This window comes from Trichosurus vulpecula, chromosome 6 (genome assembly GCF_011100635.1).
Source record: "Trichosurus vulpecula isolate mTriVul1 chromosome 6, mTriVul1.pri, whole genome shotgun sequence".
In the NCBI taxonomy this organism is placed as follows: Eukaryota; Metazoa; Chordata; class Mammalia; order Diprotodontia; family Phalangeridae; genus Trichosurus; species Trichosurus vulpecula.
The window spans coordinates 8,047,303-8,065,690 of record NC_050578.1 but is presented as its reverse complement, the minus strand read 5'-3'; the positions used below and the strand labels follow the sequence as shown (position 1 = coordinate 8,065,690).

General features: G+C 37.1%; 1 protein-coding gene and 1 pseudogene across 6 annotated transcripts in view; one reads left to right on the top strand and one right to left on the bottom strand.

The window, feature by feature from the left end:
- Positions 1-11,880, top strand: part of LOC118853215 — a 28,015-nt pseudogene extending 16,135 nt beyond the window's left edge.
- The window catches only part of CLCN3 (chloride voltage-gated channel 3), a 142,294-nt gene that overhangs the window by 63,500 nt on the left and 60,406 nt on the right, over positions 1-18,388 (bottom strand). The window contains exon 1 of one of the 6 annotated variants that reach the window (XM_036763611.1): positions 16,724-17,047. The exons of 2 other annotated variants lie outside the window; for them this stretch is intronic. In XM_036763611.1, the coding sequence (XP_036619506.1) occupies positions 16,724-16,802 (79 nt within the window). In that variant the 5' untranslated portion in view covers positions 16,803-17,047. Of the gene's footprint in view, positions 1-16,723; positions 17,048-18,388 lie in introns of those variants that run through there. 3 more of the 6 variants (XM_036763612.1, XM_036763608.1, XM_036763610.1) reach the window with 3 other exon arrangements.

Genomic DNA, 18,388 nt, shown 5'->3' with positions numbered 1-18,388 from the left:
AAATTAACCTAAGACCAAGTGCCAAGAGGAAATGCATTTCTGGAATATTCTCATTTTTTTTTTACTGCCCTCTTCTGCCACGTTTCTGTATATGTTTTATGACAAATTCCTATTAGGAAAATAATATTTTTCCATTACTATCCACTAATTCATTTGTGATATGTTAGGCTGAAAAAGATATCTGTAACTGGATATAACAAGGTAATATTGAAAGAATTACTTGAAAGAAATAATGGTTGTAAAGTCATATGTTGAACAGAAAAAAATGGTTATAAAATAGGAGAATATTAAAATATAAGTAATAAAATGCCATACCATGATTCAACACTCTGGGGAAAAAGCACCATCAATGGGCAGTGCTGGTAATAGTGACAGTAAGTAGAACAGTAATATATCATTAAGGCAAAATTCATGACCTTGAAGAGGCCCATGAGCATGCCTGAATGGTTCAGAATCGCAGAATATAACGAATTCTCTAGGTAGAAGGCAGAGGAGGTATAACATGTATTTAGACTCCAAAGGATCAGACCCAAGGACCAGTGCCCCCAATGTGATACTGTGGCAACAACATTCCAAAACCAATAAGCCCACCTCACTATAGTAACAAGGAGGTTACAACAATATTATGGCAACAAGGCAGACCATACTTGTGCTTCTCCTTAATGCTAGGGCCCTCCTAAAAGAAGATTACTCACAAATCCTAAGTCTCTGCTCAGCACTCTCTTGCCTGGTTCAGAAACTCCCTCTTGTGTTCAGCAATCTCCTCTCTGCACGCTCTTAAAGCTGGCCCTTGGCTCCTGAATGCTGCTGCTCTCCGTTTCTCGGTTTCAGTTTCTCCAGCTTCTCCAGCTTCTCGCTTCTAGTCCTTCATTTCTCAGTTTCTTCAGCTGTTTCCAAGCTCTGTTCTCTCTTTTTATACAGTCCTTAGACCTCATCTGATTGAATAGAACTTCATCTGATTGACTAGAATTCAGGCACATACCATTGGCTCTGGTCTTAGAAACTCCCCTCAGGGCCCTGAGGGCTTCCCACCTCTCTCAAACTAGCTAACTAGCTGGCTAACCAGCCTGAGGACTCACAACTAATTTGTGAAAGGTTGTGGGCCTCTCTTAATCAGACCTCCCTTTGTTGGCCCCACCTGAAACCTATTCAATGGGCTGGAAAGATCTTTTCACTTACTGATTGGCTTTACAAGTGACTAGCAAGCTGGCTATTTGTAGCTTTTTTTTTAAAGCAAGTTGTAAAACATTCAAAAGGCAGGCATGCTGACATGTAATCTTAAATAATTACATCCAGAAGTCAGAGAGGAGAGAAGGCAACTGAAGAAAGATTATTTGCTTCTTTCCAACCGGCAGACATGCAAAAGCTATAGTGGCAATGTGGTTTTCAACGTAATGTAGGTTTTTAGAATTAAAATATGCAAATTCATATTAAGATCAATATTTTGTGTTTTCTGGCAATGTGACATTTCATATTTAATAAATTAAAAGCAACATGGCAGAGAAAACTGAATCAGAGTTGAGAAAACATGAGTTCAGGTCTCTCCTCACCCTTGATATATACTAGCTGTGTGACCATGGCAAATCACTTAAATTTCTCGGTACCATAGGCAATTCCCTAAGACCAATGTTTTAGAGCTACTGACTTGGGAGGCAGTTTCATCACTGGGAGCTATCCACATCAATCAAATCACAGGTCCAGACATAAAAATAAATTAACATTCCCTTTTATGATCCTGAAACACATCATGCCTCTTCCCTCATATTAATTCTATGAAAATTACTATGAATAATCCTATGTTAGATCGAAACTGGCCCCTAAAGATAATCTAGTATAACACCCTTACTTTATAGGAACCTGAGGCCCAGAAGTGAAGTCATTTTCCCCAGATCAAAAACCAAGCAATGACAAACTCAGGCCTCTAAATTCCCAATTTTTCACTTAAACTCATTACTTGAGTCTATTCTATCATAGACCTTTTCGAGAGAAAAACAACTTCAACAAGTCACTAAACATTGACTGTCTGTGAGGAGCAAGAGAGGGTGCTTGGGTTAGTTGATATTTACCACCAGCTGAAAATGCCACAAGAAAATCTCATCCTAATATATGTATATGTATATACAAACTTTTCATACATAAGCTCCTCCTCTCAGGACATGGTAGTGCTCACAATACTATATCCTGGTCAGGTATTTCTCTATCTTCTCATTTTTTCTCATTCTCACTAAAGAACTCACAAAAAAAACAATAGCCTGCTCTCTGTTCCCATGTACTCTGAATGCTGTCATTTCCTCAGAGGAGAAAAATGTTACATAAAACTCAATCTTCAGTCCTAAATTCAAACTACAAATGCCTAATTAATTTTAGGATAAAATGCTTTTTCTATTAATTTCCTACCATTCAGAGCTGTCCAAAAGTTAAACAGAATACCATCTCCTAAAATAGATGTCCAAAAGGTGAATGGAATACCACTTCATCAGGTAGTGTGTCCAGTCACACCCATTTCATTTACTATGTTCAGTTCTGGGTGCCACATTTTAGAAGGTTCTGGTTTTTGTCAGTGTGTACAGAAAAGGGTGACTAGGAGGCATGACAACTTAAAACCCTTTCTGGTGAAGACTATCTTCAAAAAGAAGTGGTAGTGAAGAGTGGTGGGCAAGATGGCGGCTGGAAAGCAGAGACCTGCATGAGCTCCCTACCAGGTCCCTCCAAAAACCTATAAAAAATGGCTCTGAACAAATTTTAAAACTGCAGAACCCACAAAATAGCAGAGGGAGGCAAGGCTCCAGCCCAGGACAACCTGGTTGGTCACTGGGTGAAGTCTATCGCAAACGGAGCTAGGAGTGGAGCTCAGCATGTGTGGCTACAAGACCAACCAGAACCGGAGTCAGGTGGAACAGGGCCTAGTGCCCTGAATCAGTGACCTGTAGCAGTTACCAGACTTCTCAACCCACAAAAAAAAAAAAAAGCTGCAGGGACAGGGTGGAAGGAGTTTGTGGTTCGGCCACTGCCCCAGGGGCGGCAGAGGTGGTGCAGCTACAGCTGCAGTTGCTTCCGGCCCCAGGCCCACCTGGTGGGAGGAATTAAGCGGCAGATCAGAGCAGGAGCACACAGCCTGCTTAACATTTGCGTCAGGTCCGGGTTGGGGGTTCTTGGGGAGGGAGGAGTGCTGGGGTGGCAGAGCTGGCTGTATAGAAATACCTCTGAAAACAACAGTGCATCCCCTCAAGCTTGGGACAAAGTAGTCTCTACTCTACAAGCAGTCATACCCTGCTGAAAACCTCAAGAGTCAAGTAAGTTGGCTGGGAACATAGCCAGGCAGTGAAAACACACCCAGATTCAATCTCAGACTTTGGAGTCTTTCTTTGGTGACAAAGAAGACCAAAACATACAGCCAGAAGAAGTCAACAAAGTCAAAGAGCCTACATCGAAAGCCTCCAAGAAAAACAGGAACTGGTCTCAGGCCATGAAAGAGCTCAAAAAGGATTTGGAAAAGCAAGTTAGAGAAGTAGAGGAAAAATTGGGAAGAGAAATGAGAAGGATGCGAGAAAACCACGAAAAACAAGTCAATGACTTGCTAAAGGAGACCCAAAAAAAAATACTGAAATACTGAAGAAAACAACACCCTAAAAAATAGACTAACTCAAATGGCAAAAGAGCTCCAAAAAGCCAATGAGGAAAAGAATGCCTTGAAAGGCAGAATTAGCCAAATGGAAAAGGAGGTCCAAAAGACCACTGAAGAAAATACTACCTTAAAAATGAGATTGGAGCAAGCGGAAGGTAGTGACTTGATGAGAAATCAAGATATTATAAAACAGAACCAAAGGAATGAAAAAATGAAAGACAATGTGAAATATCTCCTTGGAAAAACCACTGACCTGGAAAATAGATCCAGGAGAGATAATTTAAAAATTATTGGACTACCTGAAAGCCATGATCAAAAAAAGAGCCTAGATATCATCTTTCAAGAAATTATCAAGAGCTGCCCTGATATTCTAGAGCCAGAGGGTAAAATAGAAATTGAAACAATCCACAGATCGCCTCCTCAAATAGATCCCAAAAAGAAAACTCCTAGGAATATTGTTGCCAAATTCCAGAGCTCCCTGATCAAGGAGAAAATACTGCAAGCAGCCAGAAAGAAACAATTTGAGTATTGTGGAAAAACAATCAGAATAATACAGGATCTAGCAGCTTCTACATTAAGGGACCAAAGGGCTTGGAATACGATATTCCGGAGGTCAATGGAGCTATGATTTTCAATATGGATTTTCAATAAAATAGAGGACTTTCAAGCTTTCTCAGTGAAAAGACCAGAGCTGAATAGAAAATCTGACTTTCAAACACAAGAATCAAGAGAAGCAAGAAAAGGTAAACAAGAAAGAGAAATCCCAAGGGACTTACCAAAAGTTGAACTGTTTTGTTTACATTCCTACTTGGAAAGATGATATGTATGATTCATGAGACCTCAGTCAGTATCAGAGTAGCTGAAGGGAATATGCATATATATACATACACATATATGTATGTATATGTATATATGTGTGTATACATATGGGTATATACATGTGTGTGTATGCATGTATATATGTATGTGTATTATGTCTATGTGTATATAGAGAGAGACAGAGGGCACAGGGTGAGTTGAATATGAAGGGATGAAATCTAAAAAAATAAAATCAAATTCAGGGATGAGAGAGGAATATACTGAGAGAGGGAGAAAGGGAGAGTTAGAATAGGGTAAATTATCTCTCATAAAAGTGGGAAGAAAAAGCAGTTCTGTAGGAAGGGAAGAGAGGACAGGTGAGGGGGAATGAGCGAGTCTTGTTCTCATCGGATTTGACCTGAGGAGGGAATACCACACATACTCAATTGGGTATCTTACCCCACAGGAAAGGAGGAAGAAGATAAAAAAGGGGAGATGATAGAAGGGAGGGCAGATAGGTGGAGGAGGTAATCAAAAACAAACCCTTTTGAAAAGGGACAGGGTCAAGGGAAAAAATTCAATAAAGGGGACAGGCTAAGAAGGAGCAATATATAGTTAGTCTTTCACAACATGAGTATTGTGGAAGGGTTTTACATAATGATACACATGTGGCCTATGTTGAATTGCTTGACTTCTTAGGGAAGGTAGGTGGGGAGGGAGGAAGGGAGAGATTTTGGAACTCAAAGTTTTAAAAACAGATGTTCAAAAACAAACAAAAAAAAAGTTTTTGCATGCAACTAGGAAATAAGATACACAGGCAATGGAGCATAGAAATTATCTTGCCCTACAAGAAAGGAAGGGAAAAGGGGATGGGAGGGGAGTGGGGTGACAGAAGGGAGGATTAACTAGGGAACAGGGCAACCAGAATATACGCCATCTTGGAGCATGCGGGAGGATAGACATTGGGTGAAAATTTGTAATTCAAACTCTTGTGAAAATTAATGCTGAAAACTAAATATATTAAATCAATTTAAAAAAAACAAAACTAACAAAAAAAAGAAGTGGTAGTGGGAAAAGTAGGAAAAGTAAAATATTATAGTTGTCTTCAAATATTTGAAAGGTTATCATAACACGTTTTTTCCTATGTTATATCATGAATAGAAATGGTAAGAAAACAGCCTTTTTTTTAAATAAAAGGAAAACTACCCTAATAGTTAAGTATTGACTCCCATAAGGTAGTGATTTTCTTATCACTGGAGGTGTTCCAACAGTCTGCCCATCTGCTTGTCAGAGATATTTTAGATGGGAAGCAGGCATTAGGGAGGTGGGTTATGAATTCCAGGACTATGACTCAAAAGTGGAACTTGGACCCAAAGTCATCTTGACTTTGACACTGATTCTATATCCATTACCCTGTTTTCCTTCTTATATTAGATGAGCTTTAAGATCCTTTTCAACTTTAGGATTCTACACTTTTATTAGTTCTCTCTGCATAAGGAAGAAATGTCTTTTGACTAATACTATGGAAAATATACAATTAAAATAATTAACAGGATGGTGAAATTATAGAAAGACAGCAGGTGAAATATGCAAAGAGGAAATGCAATCAATTTCAAAGTATATGTCAAAAGTAATATCGAGGAAAATAATCTGAGTCAGTCAAATGCACAAATAAATCTGAATAAACTTTTGAAATGAATTATTACTCTTTGTACTGAATTTATCATTCACAGTTAAAACAAAACACTAAGTACAACTAGGCAAGCAGAATATTATAGATTTGAGCCAAAGCCTCTCAGAGCAGTATTCCAAGATTTCTCATGGGCCGTGTTCAGGATATGATAGACAGTTTATCACTTATATCACATATTTCCTAATTCTTAAAATCTGGAATGGATAAACCATACCAAAACTAAATCACTGTGCCAGTCCTTACCACAGTCTTTCCAACACTAAGTTCTTATGATTAGCAATTTGTTGGGTATGAAGTGAAGTCCCAGAGATAAACTGATTTGAATTTCTTGTTATTAGTGATTTGATGTCTGTTTTCATTTGGTCACTTACAGTTTGCAATTCTTTTGAAAAGTTTTTCTCATAATCTTAAACTGTGTATCTACTGAGGTGTGGCTCATGGTATTATATATTTATGTCAATTCCCTATAGGTTTTAGTTATAAGACTTTGGTAATATATGATGTAAATATTTTTGTCCACTCTACTATTTCTTTTCTAGTTCTGTCTTTGATGATTTTATTCAAAGAGGTTATTTTTTTTAAATTTTACATAGTCAGGCCTATTTTTGTCTTTGCTCCTCTATTTTTCAAACATGAGAAATGGAAAATTTCACATCAGTTTCTAATGGCCTTCATGAAGTTAATACTAGAAATTTTAGGAAATGTTTAGCAGTCCTACTATCTACAAACATGGCCATGTTTCCCTTATCCTGAAAAAAAAAAATCCTCACCTGATCCTTCCATCTCTATCATTCTATATCTCTTATGCCCTTTGTAGCTAAACTCCTTGAAAAGGCTATCTACAACAGACGCCACCACTTTCTTATGCCCTTTGTAGCTAAACTCCTTGAAAAGGCCATCTATAACAGATGCCACCACTTTCTTTCCTCCCATTCTCTTCTTGACTCCTTATAATCTGAATTCATCATTCTGAATTTATCATTCCAGTGAAACTGCTCTCTCCAAAGTTAATACTGATCTCTTAGTTGACATACCTATGGCCTTTTCTTAAGTCTCATTCTTCTCCACCTAGATATCACTTTCTCCTGGTTTTCTTCCTACCTATCTTCATTCTGTCTTCCTTCTGTCTCCTTTGTTGGATCCTCCTCCAGATCATGCCTTCTAACCATAGGTGACCCTCAGGATTCGGTCCTGGGCCCTCTCCTCTTCTCCTTCTGTACTGCATAAAATTTGGACGTATACGCAAAAATGCATATTTTCAAGGAACGAAATGGATGAAATTTTCAATGACACTTTATCTAATTGGAATATTAACAAATAACATCTTCAATATGATATCCATCGATGCGCTTTTCAAGATTCATGAACTCAATGCAATAACTCCATACTGTGGTCAATTTTAGCACATTCACTTTTTATGCGTTCAATCAAGTGTGTTGCATCTGTGATTTTCATTGAGTATACTTTCTCCTTTAGCATACCCCAGAAAAAGAAGTTGCTGAACAACAGAGTCTTAGATGAAACAGTTAATGAGATGTTAATGAGATTTCCTATGCGTCTAGACTTTAGCGACACCCAGTACTTCACTTGGTGATCTGATCAGCACCCAAGGATTTAATTACTTTCTTTATGCTGAAGATTCTCAAACCTATTTATCCTGCCACAGCCTCTAAGCTGACCTCCAATCTCACATCTCCAACTGCCTTTCAGACATTTCAAACTGGATGTCCAGTAGATGTATTGAGCTCATCTTAAATGACAAAAAGGGAAAGGTAACTATAATAGATGTAAATCACCACCACATGAGGTACATAAGAGGAAGACTATCTAATCATGGAGAAAGGGGTGGGAAGAACAGGCATCCCATTAACCTCACTTTCATCTGAAGCAACAAAAGATTGATTACTTACAGACACATTCTCTCTCTCTCTCTCTCTCTCTCTCTCTCTCTCTCTCTCTCACACACACACACACACACACACACACACACACACACACACACCCACCACCACCACCACCACCACCACCATGCTCGCTACAGATAAATTAAACCCAAAGGGGGGTTATGAAGAGACAAGTACAAGGGAGGCAGAAAGAAGAGTTTAAGAGGGAGGGCAAATTTGGTAAGGGAATAGTCAAACAAAACACCAGGTATCAGAGACAAAAACAGGAAGTAAGGATTAAAAGTTAGGAGAAAAAAAAAGTTAAGAGAAAAAGTAAAAACCTGGGATCAAGAGTAGGGCAAGGGGAAGAGAAGAGCTGTAAAATACTAGAGGCAGGATGTTTCATTTACAGATCCCAAGTGTCAGACAAAATCTCTTTTACCACTTACTAATTTCTGAAGACAGAAATAGGAGCAAAGAATAACAAGTAAAAGACATCACAATTAACAATCACAAACATGAACATGAATTTGATAATTCAATCACTTATAAAATGGAAAAAGACAGCAAAATGGATTAGCAAACAGAATCTAACAATGTTATTTACAAAAAACATATTTGAAAAATGAGGATTCATACAGAAGGCTGGAGCAAAATCTATTATGCTTCAGATGAACTCAAAAAAGCAAGGGTAGCAAGGGTTATTTCAGATAAGGACAAAACAGAAAGAGATAAGCAAAGAAACTGTATCATGCTTAAAGTCACCATAGACAATGAATCAACATCAGTATTTAATATATGACACAACAAAAAGCACAATATATACTTAAAAGAGAAGTTAATCGAATTAAAATGGACAATCGATAGTATAATAAGGCGAATGCAATGAATCCTTTTCAGACTTAGACAGATCTAAACAAAAAAAATTAAGGATCTGAACAGAACTTTAGAAAAAGCAGAAATGATGGATCTCTGGCAATTAACAAATAGAAATGATGAGAAATTTACATCTTCTCAGATTATGTCTTCTATAAAAATTGACCACATATTGGGGTCAAAAGAAACCCCACCAAAAATGTAAAAAAGCATAAATATTAAGCACAGATCACTTAATAATCACAATACAATAAAAATAACATTCAATAAAAGGCCCTTGAGGAAAGAACTGAAAAATAATTGGAAACTAAGCATAATTCTAAAGAACTGGTAAGTAAAAAAATGAATTACAGAAAAAACAGCCAATTTCATCAAAGAAACTGACAATTAAACAATATATCAAAACTTAAAGGATGCAGATAAAACAGTTGTAAGGGGGAAAATTCATATGTCTAAATGCTTTCATCAACAAAAGGAGCAAATTGAATTGGGTACACAATTTTATAAACTTAAACAACAAATGAAAACGTGAAAACACAAAAAAACACACACAACACAACACACACACACACACACAAAATGGAAAAGCCGGCAAATTCTTTGAATTGTTTTCTGTTTCTCTTCCCCCAAAGTAATTTATTTCACACAGGGCTTTTGTCTTGATTATAGTTCAAGATTACAAATAGAAAGCTCTGTAAAATTCAAATACATCTCTAGAAAGGCAAATATTTTTATTTATTAATGGATGCTAAAAAAAATCAACTTCCTCTTTTGAGGCATTTGACAAGCTCTAAGAGAAAGGTGGTTTTTTTTGGGGGGTGGGGATGGGGAGGAGGAGTAAAATACAACTCAAATTATTCCACATTATATTTCTATCTACATCATTACTACTCAACTGTAATTTAAACTGTATTTCGATGTAAAACAAATGAAATCTAAGTTGAAATTGAAATGAACTGTTGTTACCTATCTCACACCAAAATACTAAATTCATTTCTAATACACCTGTAAACCCTTTTCCCACAAATGGTCAAAGGATTTTGGGGGAAATACCACACTATCTACTTTTTATACCCTCATTTCCACATATCTTTCCCCTACAGAAAAGACAAATTTGGGGATGTGTGGAGATTAGAAATGTTTTACTATTTGCTGTGGAGGCACTTAGAATATTTGAAAGAAGCACTGCTCTACACGGACCATTTCCATTCATTAGAAGCAATAGAATCTATGTCAATAGCATGGGCTATCCCTCCAATAAGCTCACCTCCAACCTCTTTTTTTACCCTGGAGCAGAGTTCTATTACTATCATGATAAGGACTCAAGAAGCAGCATTTTACATACATTTTTTTAGACATGTCAATGTGGGAATTTGTTTAGCTTGGCTATATATATATCACGTTTATTACCTAGTTTTTGTTTTGTTTTAGTGGGGAGAGGGGAAAAGAGAGAAAATAAATGCTTGTTAATTTTTTTTTAAATGTTAAGTAAAAAAAAAAATTAACTCATCTCCAAAGAGTGAAGGCAGGGGGCACTATGATTACACTCCAAATTTGCTCAATATCAGTCACCACACCTTCAGCATGATTATGCCTTTTTGCAAAAGATATAACAATTTCTAGCTTCATGTCAATAAGCAGACCCACAGTTATAGGATAAGATTGCTTCTTGTTACCTTAGGAAAAAGGAAACGAATGAAATAACCTGTGCCACTAAAGTTTAGCCTCTCTATATGTTAGCATACAAAACTATCACACATGTTTAAAAAAATTATATTTGGAAAAAATGGAAGAATCAGTGTTCAAGAATTCTGCAAGTAAAATAACACCTGCAAATGCTACCTGACAAGCCCATTAAATAAGTGAGTGAAGGGCAAGAGTCTAAACCTCAGGTTCATCTGGTCTCCCTATGATAAGGAACAGCCATCATGGGTTAGAGAGATAAAGGCAATGTGAGTTGATAAATACAGCTCCAGAATTGAGGAAATAAAAATATATTCAGTAAAACAATCCACCAGTTTTCCATTAATAATTATATAAATTAAAATTTTATATAAATTATCATTTAACATAACAATATTTCAACATTTTTCTCAACATTAAATTTGAAGATAACAGCAAAAGGCATAATGGCTGAGACAGCTAAGCTTAAGGATTCATGATGTGGGGGGAAGGGTCTTCTTCTGGGATATCCCCAAAGTGGCAGGGACAAGGGAGGAGCGGGCTTGGGGACTCTCTCTCACTGGCCTCTGGTTCCCTTCTCCCCACAGAGTGGCCAATTCTATCCATACAGTCTTCATCACTGAGGTGCCCATTATAGCCATAGCCAAATCGATGCCAACTCTTCGGTGTTGCACGACAAGTTCATTGCCTACAGACTTGGATTAATCCCTCTTACAAGTGATGACATTGTGGACAAGCTGCAAAACGCCCAGGGACTGTTTACGTGAAGAAGTTTGTCCTGAGTGCTCAGCAGAGTTTAAATTTGATATACATTGCAATGAAGATAAGATTCACCATGTCACATCTCAGGATCTTATTTCCAATACCCCCCTGAGCTATTCCAGTGACATCCCAGAGTAGACAATGACCCCAGTGACTATGTGGAACAGGATGACATCCTCAAGGTCAAACTCTGGAGAGCCCAGGAGCTGAGACCACGAGCCTATGACAAAAAGGGCATCGGCAAGAAGCATGCCAAATGGAACCCATCAGCTGGAGTGGACTTTGAGTATGACCCAGATAATGCTTTGAGGCATATAGTCGACTCAAAGGCTGAAGAATGGCCAAAGGGGAAATATTCTGAGATTGACGAAGATGAAGCCCAGGCTTCCTATGACCCCAACAGCAAACCAGAGAGCTTCTACTACAATGTGGAGTCCTGTGCCTCTCTTCTCCCTGAAACCATTGTCCTCTCTGCTTTGTCTGGTTTGAAAGAGAAGTCGAGTGACCTCCAGACCCAGCTAACCCATGATATCCACAGTGATGTCCTGACTATAAACTAGCAGCAGTCGTTTCTACCAGAAATGGGACTTGAGGATAATGAATGGACTCCTAGCCTGAGCTTCTGCTTGCCACTGGAAAGTGGACTAAAATTTAGTCTGTTCAAAGTCCTGGCTAGCACACTACAGCTTTTAAACCTGTTGCCAGTTGGGGATATAATTAGCTTAGGAAGATAACATGGGAAGGAGAAATGGTAGGCCTTACTCCCCGCTAGGTTTTATCCTGGTCTCCTTGGGCTGGTCTGTTCCCTTAGTATGAACAGAAAATAAAAAGCCTTCTCTCTCAGGCATCAGTAAAGATTTTGGAGGATGAGATGAGTAGGTCCATCTTTATTAAATTCTTGTCGTAAACAACCTTAAGGCTATACTGGGCCTATAGTACATCTCTACTGTTGTACCTCTGCTAGCAACAGAAGGGAAAAATTCTCTTCTCCAGATTGTGGACCCAATCTTTCAGCGAGTTACTTATTCTCTGGTGGTGCTTCACCTGGCTGGGTTTGAGCCTTTACTGAATACAGGGTTTTCTCCTAGGTTTGCTTTGAAGTGTTCTATTAATTTCTTGCCAGTCCCCAGGTTAGGCCTTTTCAACCCTAAACTCCTCTAACTATAGTTTGATCACTTAATTGAGAAGAGAAAGCAAGCATCCTTCAGTTTCCTTGATGAGGGTGGGTTAGCCCTGACCCCACACCACTGGCTTCAAAAGAAAGTACCACATCAGGAGTTAGGTAACAAATCAGAAAAGCAAATCAGATAGTAAGGGTCCTTTATTGATGAGCAGGTTTTTTTTTAAAAAATCATTTTGGCAACAAACAGCACATGATCCCCCCCTCCAAAAAAAGAATTCATGATGTGAAATAGAAATCTCAATGTTTTGAAAAGTAACAGTTTTTAAAAATCTAAAATGGAAGAACCCTATACACATGAAAAATGACAACTCCCAAAAAAACAAGTCCTACAAGGAAGGGCATGGCAGGATGTAACAAGTTGGAAGGTCATGAAGAATGTAATAAGACTTTTTTTTTTTATGGCATACCATGATTTAGTATAAAATTAGCCATGTTAGAATGTCAGTTAATTTTAGACAGCAGAGCCAAGGAAGGTAAAAAGAAATTAAGATTTGTCATCACATACCGTAGCAAAGGCAAACAGTTAAAGAAAGGCTATGTCTTCTTATTCTTATTTCAGTACAAAAACAAAATTCTTGGAAGCAAATAAACATTATTTGTTCTTCTAATCTATATGTAGTTACAATGATTAATAGATTAGATACCAGGTATATTATAATGAAAAATACATAGGAATTTAATTTTCTATTTAGATGAATTAAAATTATTTCTATTTCTATTAAAATTGTTTCCCCAATGTCCCACTGAAGTAATGGATCTCCCTTTGGAGTTATGAGCATAGATCTACCTGGAATTCTTAATCAAGTGTCAAGAATCTGAACTGACAATAAGCCTATGGAATGAGGTGAATTAACTTAACCATCAGAAAATAAACCAACAAGCTATATTCCTACTTGTCACAGATTCTGAATGGTAAGAAATGACCTAAACTTCGCTTGAGAAGATGAAGTATCCAAAGTCTCTTTTTCTCCACTTTAGGGGGATATCTCTTGTCAACAAAAATTTATTAAGTGCCTAAAATGTACAAGATCTCCACAATCAGATCCTCATCTGCTTCTGCAAGCCTTATTTCCAACTATATGCTTGTAGAAACCCTTGGGCTCTATCCAACTTGCTAAACCCTAAACATGCCTTCTTCCCCTTTCCTGCTTCTTCACTTTGGCTCAATCAAGCTGGTCTCTTCATTTAAGAAGGGTTCTCCTCCTAACTTGACCTATGAAAATCCTACCCATTCTTTAAATCCCAGCTTGAATGCCACCTCCTATGAAGTGTTTTCTAATCACCTCAGGCAGAAGTGAACACTCCTTCTGCTGCACTACAACAGCACTTAGTATCCATACAATCTGATACCACTTTATTGCCTAGTTTTATAATAATTTGTAAGTATGTTATATTCACTACAAAGTGTGCTCTCCTGGAAAGTAGGGATTTGCATTTCTGATAGTGTCTAAGGCAGTTGTCTAACTTAGCTGTCAAATATATTTTTAAAAAAATTAATGTCAAACATGACTATTATGGATATGTTTTGCATGAGTATAGATGTATAACCTATATCGAGCTGCTTGCCTTCTCAAAGGGGGTGAGTATGGAGGGAATAAGGGAGAGAATTTAGAACTCAAAGTTTTAAAAACAATTGTTAAAAACTGTTTTTACATATAACTGGAGAAAAATAAAATAAAATAGAATAAATTAAATTGAATCAGTATGTGCTAATAAGATCTTTAATAGTTCAAATTGAGGCTTGAGTGGCCAACGGAACATAAGTTACAAGATTTTTAAGTAAAGGATTTTTGTTATGGTTGATTTGTTTCAGGGAAAAAAAAATCCAATCCTTCAATATTCTCTCTCAAATCCAAACATAAAAAGCATAGAAAAAGCCAAACTGTGATTCTATTACCCATCTATCCAGATTCTGGTTCTGTCAATATCAACAAGATACATTATGTGGGTGAACATGGTAAATTCTCTTCAAACTTATTCTAAAAAAGACAGGAGGACACTGTAAACAACCCCACTTCCATAAAATAATACAATATCATCCATTTATATACCTATACCTTTCTCAAATAACCTAATTTATGTTTAGCCTACATAATATATTGGTTTACAGGCTTTTCAAATTTCCCTGTAATAACCCCTTTGTAAAGCACAGAATGTCCCAGAAGTCTTAATGTAATCTTAAACTCATAGTAGCTTAAACTTGTCTGTATTATTATCTTTTTTCTGTTGTAAAAATTCTTTTTCAAGTTTTAAAAGTAAATCTTTCTCCACCTCTGCTTTAGTACAGCTGAAGCTGGTGAACAAATCCACGATCATCTTATTCCTACCTTTAAGGATCTTATGGACTAGTGGATACTTAGCCATTTTTGTGTAATGAATACAGTCTGGTGAAGTCTGTGAAACCCTTCTCAGAATAATATTTTAAAATGCATAGATTTTTTAAAAACCAAATACATTGAAATAGCTATCAAATATTTTCTAAAGTTAGGGGACTTCAAGTTAAGATCTCACCTTACAGTCACTGATCAAACAATCTCTCAAGAACTGATGTGGTCTGATATTAAAACTAACAAGATTATTAAATACAGGTTGAGATAAATTACCAATATGTTAGGAACTAAGTACCTCATGGGTGACTGTTAGTAGTAATTATGCCAATTCTCGAATAGATCATGGTGTGGTTTAAGTTAGTTGATCATAAGAGAGACACTATAAGACAAGTACTATGGGGGTTGACAGGTTTCCCATAAGGAATTCAAATTTCTTCATCCCCTGGCTTACCATTCACATTGAAAGCATGTTGTAATAGCCCAGAGAAAACACAGGCTATCTTGTTTTACTGCTTGATTATCATGCAGTGAATAATGTTACAACTAGTGAACAAGTTCACCTTTTTAGCTTTCACTTTTCTTTTCCCTGTTTAAAGGGCTGTTTGTGAAACTGTGAAGCTCAGAAACATGAGGAGTTATTTATGACTAAAAAAGTCATTTAAGATTTTTTTTAAATTAAGCCATTATGTTAAACAAGTTCATCATTTAAAAATCAAGAAATCATCCAGAACATTACAAGATAAAATAGAAAATAGAACTGTTGTTAATTCTAACATAACTCACTACCAAAATAAATCTAAGACAGACACAAAAAAGTCTTGAAATCTGTAAGCTGAAAAGCAAAAGAAATTCATGACCTACTTATTTTTCCCTGTAAGAGTCTGAATAAAGGCAAAGTAAATTTGGAATTTCAGTTCAGAAACCAAGTCCTCATCCTAAAAGATGCATAAAATGTCATCAGTGAATGTCAAAACCTTTCTAAAACATTAAATGGTGACAAGACATTTTGCAGCAATCAATTTAATGAAAATGAGAGTAATAAAATCCTGCATAATTAGCAGATGATGAAATGCTGGCCAAAGAAGTTATGCCAAGATATGCAATGTGATTTTCCTATTTACAGAAACCAATCTCATTTATCTGGTGTAGAAATAACATCAAAATTTTTGCCATTATATTTTTACAATTTTTACAATTCACATGGCAGGTTAAAAAAAAAAAGCTTCACCTGGTAGTAAGATAGAAAAAAATCCAAATTTAAATTATCAAATTAAAAAAAGAAAAGTAATAAAACCATGTCGTTCATTTAAAATTTAATTTAAGAGAAATCATAAAATTTTCTACTAAATGTGAAGGGCAGTTTAAAAGCTTCATGGTAACTGGATGCCAAACACATCAAGTTCCTAATTTACCACAAAGACAGTGATGAGTTTTCCAAAGAGGGAAAATATACTGTTTTGCCAACGTCAACAAATACAGTCTCGGTAAACCAGTAAAACAAGTGATAAATACGCCTGCTATGAAAGGAAGATGGAGACATTCTCAGATGTGATCTGAAGCAACATTAAATTGCCACAGGGGGGGAAAAAAAAACCAAGGACTGCATAAAGGTCTAACAGGCTGGAATACCGAGCCCCTCCCACCTCCTCGGCCACTAGAGAACCTAAAGCCTCGGCTGGGGGGGGGGGGGGGGGGGGGATGGAGGGGCCGGTAATAGCGGGGAAGAAGGACGAGGGCAGGGAGAGAGGAGGGAGAAGAAGGGAGGAGGGGAAGGAGAAGAGGAGGGAAAGGGGAGGACGACGAGAGGCAGGGGCTGCAGGACAGCAAAGAGGGCTCGGCCCGGCCGCCTGCGCCGCACGCTCGCAGTCCCGACCCCGGGGGTGGCGTTACCTCTTTTATGTAATTCTCGGAGGGGAATGTTGTCTCCTCCCCCATCGTAGGGTAAATAGGGATCGGAAGAAACATCCATGAGTAAAATTAAAATTGGGAAAAAAAAGAAGAAAGAAAAATGAGAAAGAAAGAACGGACTTGCTTGCTTAAAAGTCCGAGGCTTCCAGCTGCACGGCGCCGGCGGCAGGCTGCGAAGGGGCCATATTTGATCCGGCTTAGAACGGCGGCAGCTCCGCGGCTCCAGCCACCGCCGGCCCTTCCACAGCCAATGATGTCATCAAAGGGAGATTATTGCAGCCTGGTTGCTAGTGGCTACAATCTAGCAGAGTTTAGGGGCGGAACAGCCTTCTTAATGGGGCCCGGCTACGTAAGTGATGACTAGGCTCCAAGTAATAACAGACGAAACTGGTTTCGGGAAAAAAATGAAGCCAGCTACAGGAAGAAAATGCATGCAATTGTTCTTAACGCTAAAAAAAAACCATATAAGAAGTGTTTTTTGAACAATAACCATTTTCATTTGATACACACCGTGCATTTGACTGTTGCAATGTATATTTGCTTAAATTATAAATATACATTCTGCATATAGCAATATGACTTCAGTTGAAAAATGAAGAAATCAGGATTCTCTACAATTCCAGGCCACAGCATACCAAGAGGCTCCAACAGCCTTGCTACGAGGAAACTGCAACCAATTTTGTTATTACCATGCTAATAAAAAGCTCAATGTACAGCAATCTTCCATAAAGAAAGGTCCAAGATCATGCAATTGAATACAGTATTTCCATTCCCCTGGCCATTTTTTTCAAGGGACTAGCCACAAAAACTAATAGTGAAAAGAAATTGAAAATATAAAAAGAGGATCTAATAATTTACACAAGTGAAAACTATTTACATGGAATTTTAGGATGTTATACCATATGTAAGGTTACATAATTATTTAAATATACATATATGCACATACAGCACACATATGTTCCTTACAAAAAAAAATTGGGTAATATCCTCATTTTACAAATTTGGAAATTGAGGCTCAGAGAGAGGTTGAACCTAAAGTTGTATCTAAAGTTTAGATAGTTTAATGGTTTAAAGTTAATAGCTTATTACAACTTTGGAAATTGAAGCTCAGAGAGAGGTTGAACCTAAAGTTGTATCTAAAGTTTAGTTAGTTTAATAGCTTAAAGTTCACAGTTTGTTAAACTATGCCTCAAATCTAGAACTCCTGATTCCATTATACCATGTGCCTCTCTATATATAAACTCATTTTATATACTACTTAACATATACAGTATAGATTTATGTTACATATCATGTTGTATTATATATATGTTTTGTTATAATTTGTATATATAGTCTGTAATAAAAAGAGATAACATTTCTAACCATGCTTTAAGGTTTACCAAACACTTCACTCATCACAATCCTGTGAAGTAGTGTATGATCCCCATTTTACAGAGAAAGAAACTGAGGTTCAAAAAGGGAGGTAAGTGATTTTTCCCACAGCCTCTAAGAAGTGGTAGAGCCAAAATTCAGAACCAGGTTTTCTGACTCCAAGTTTATCATTCTCTCCACTATAAAAATTTACTAATAGACACTCTAATATATACACCTATGCAAAATAAAGGTATGTTTGCTTCAGTTTTCTATTTCTTAGGACATATATAC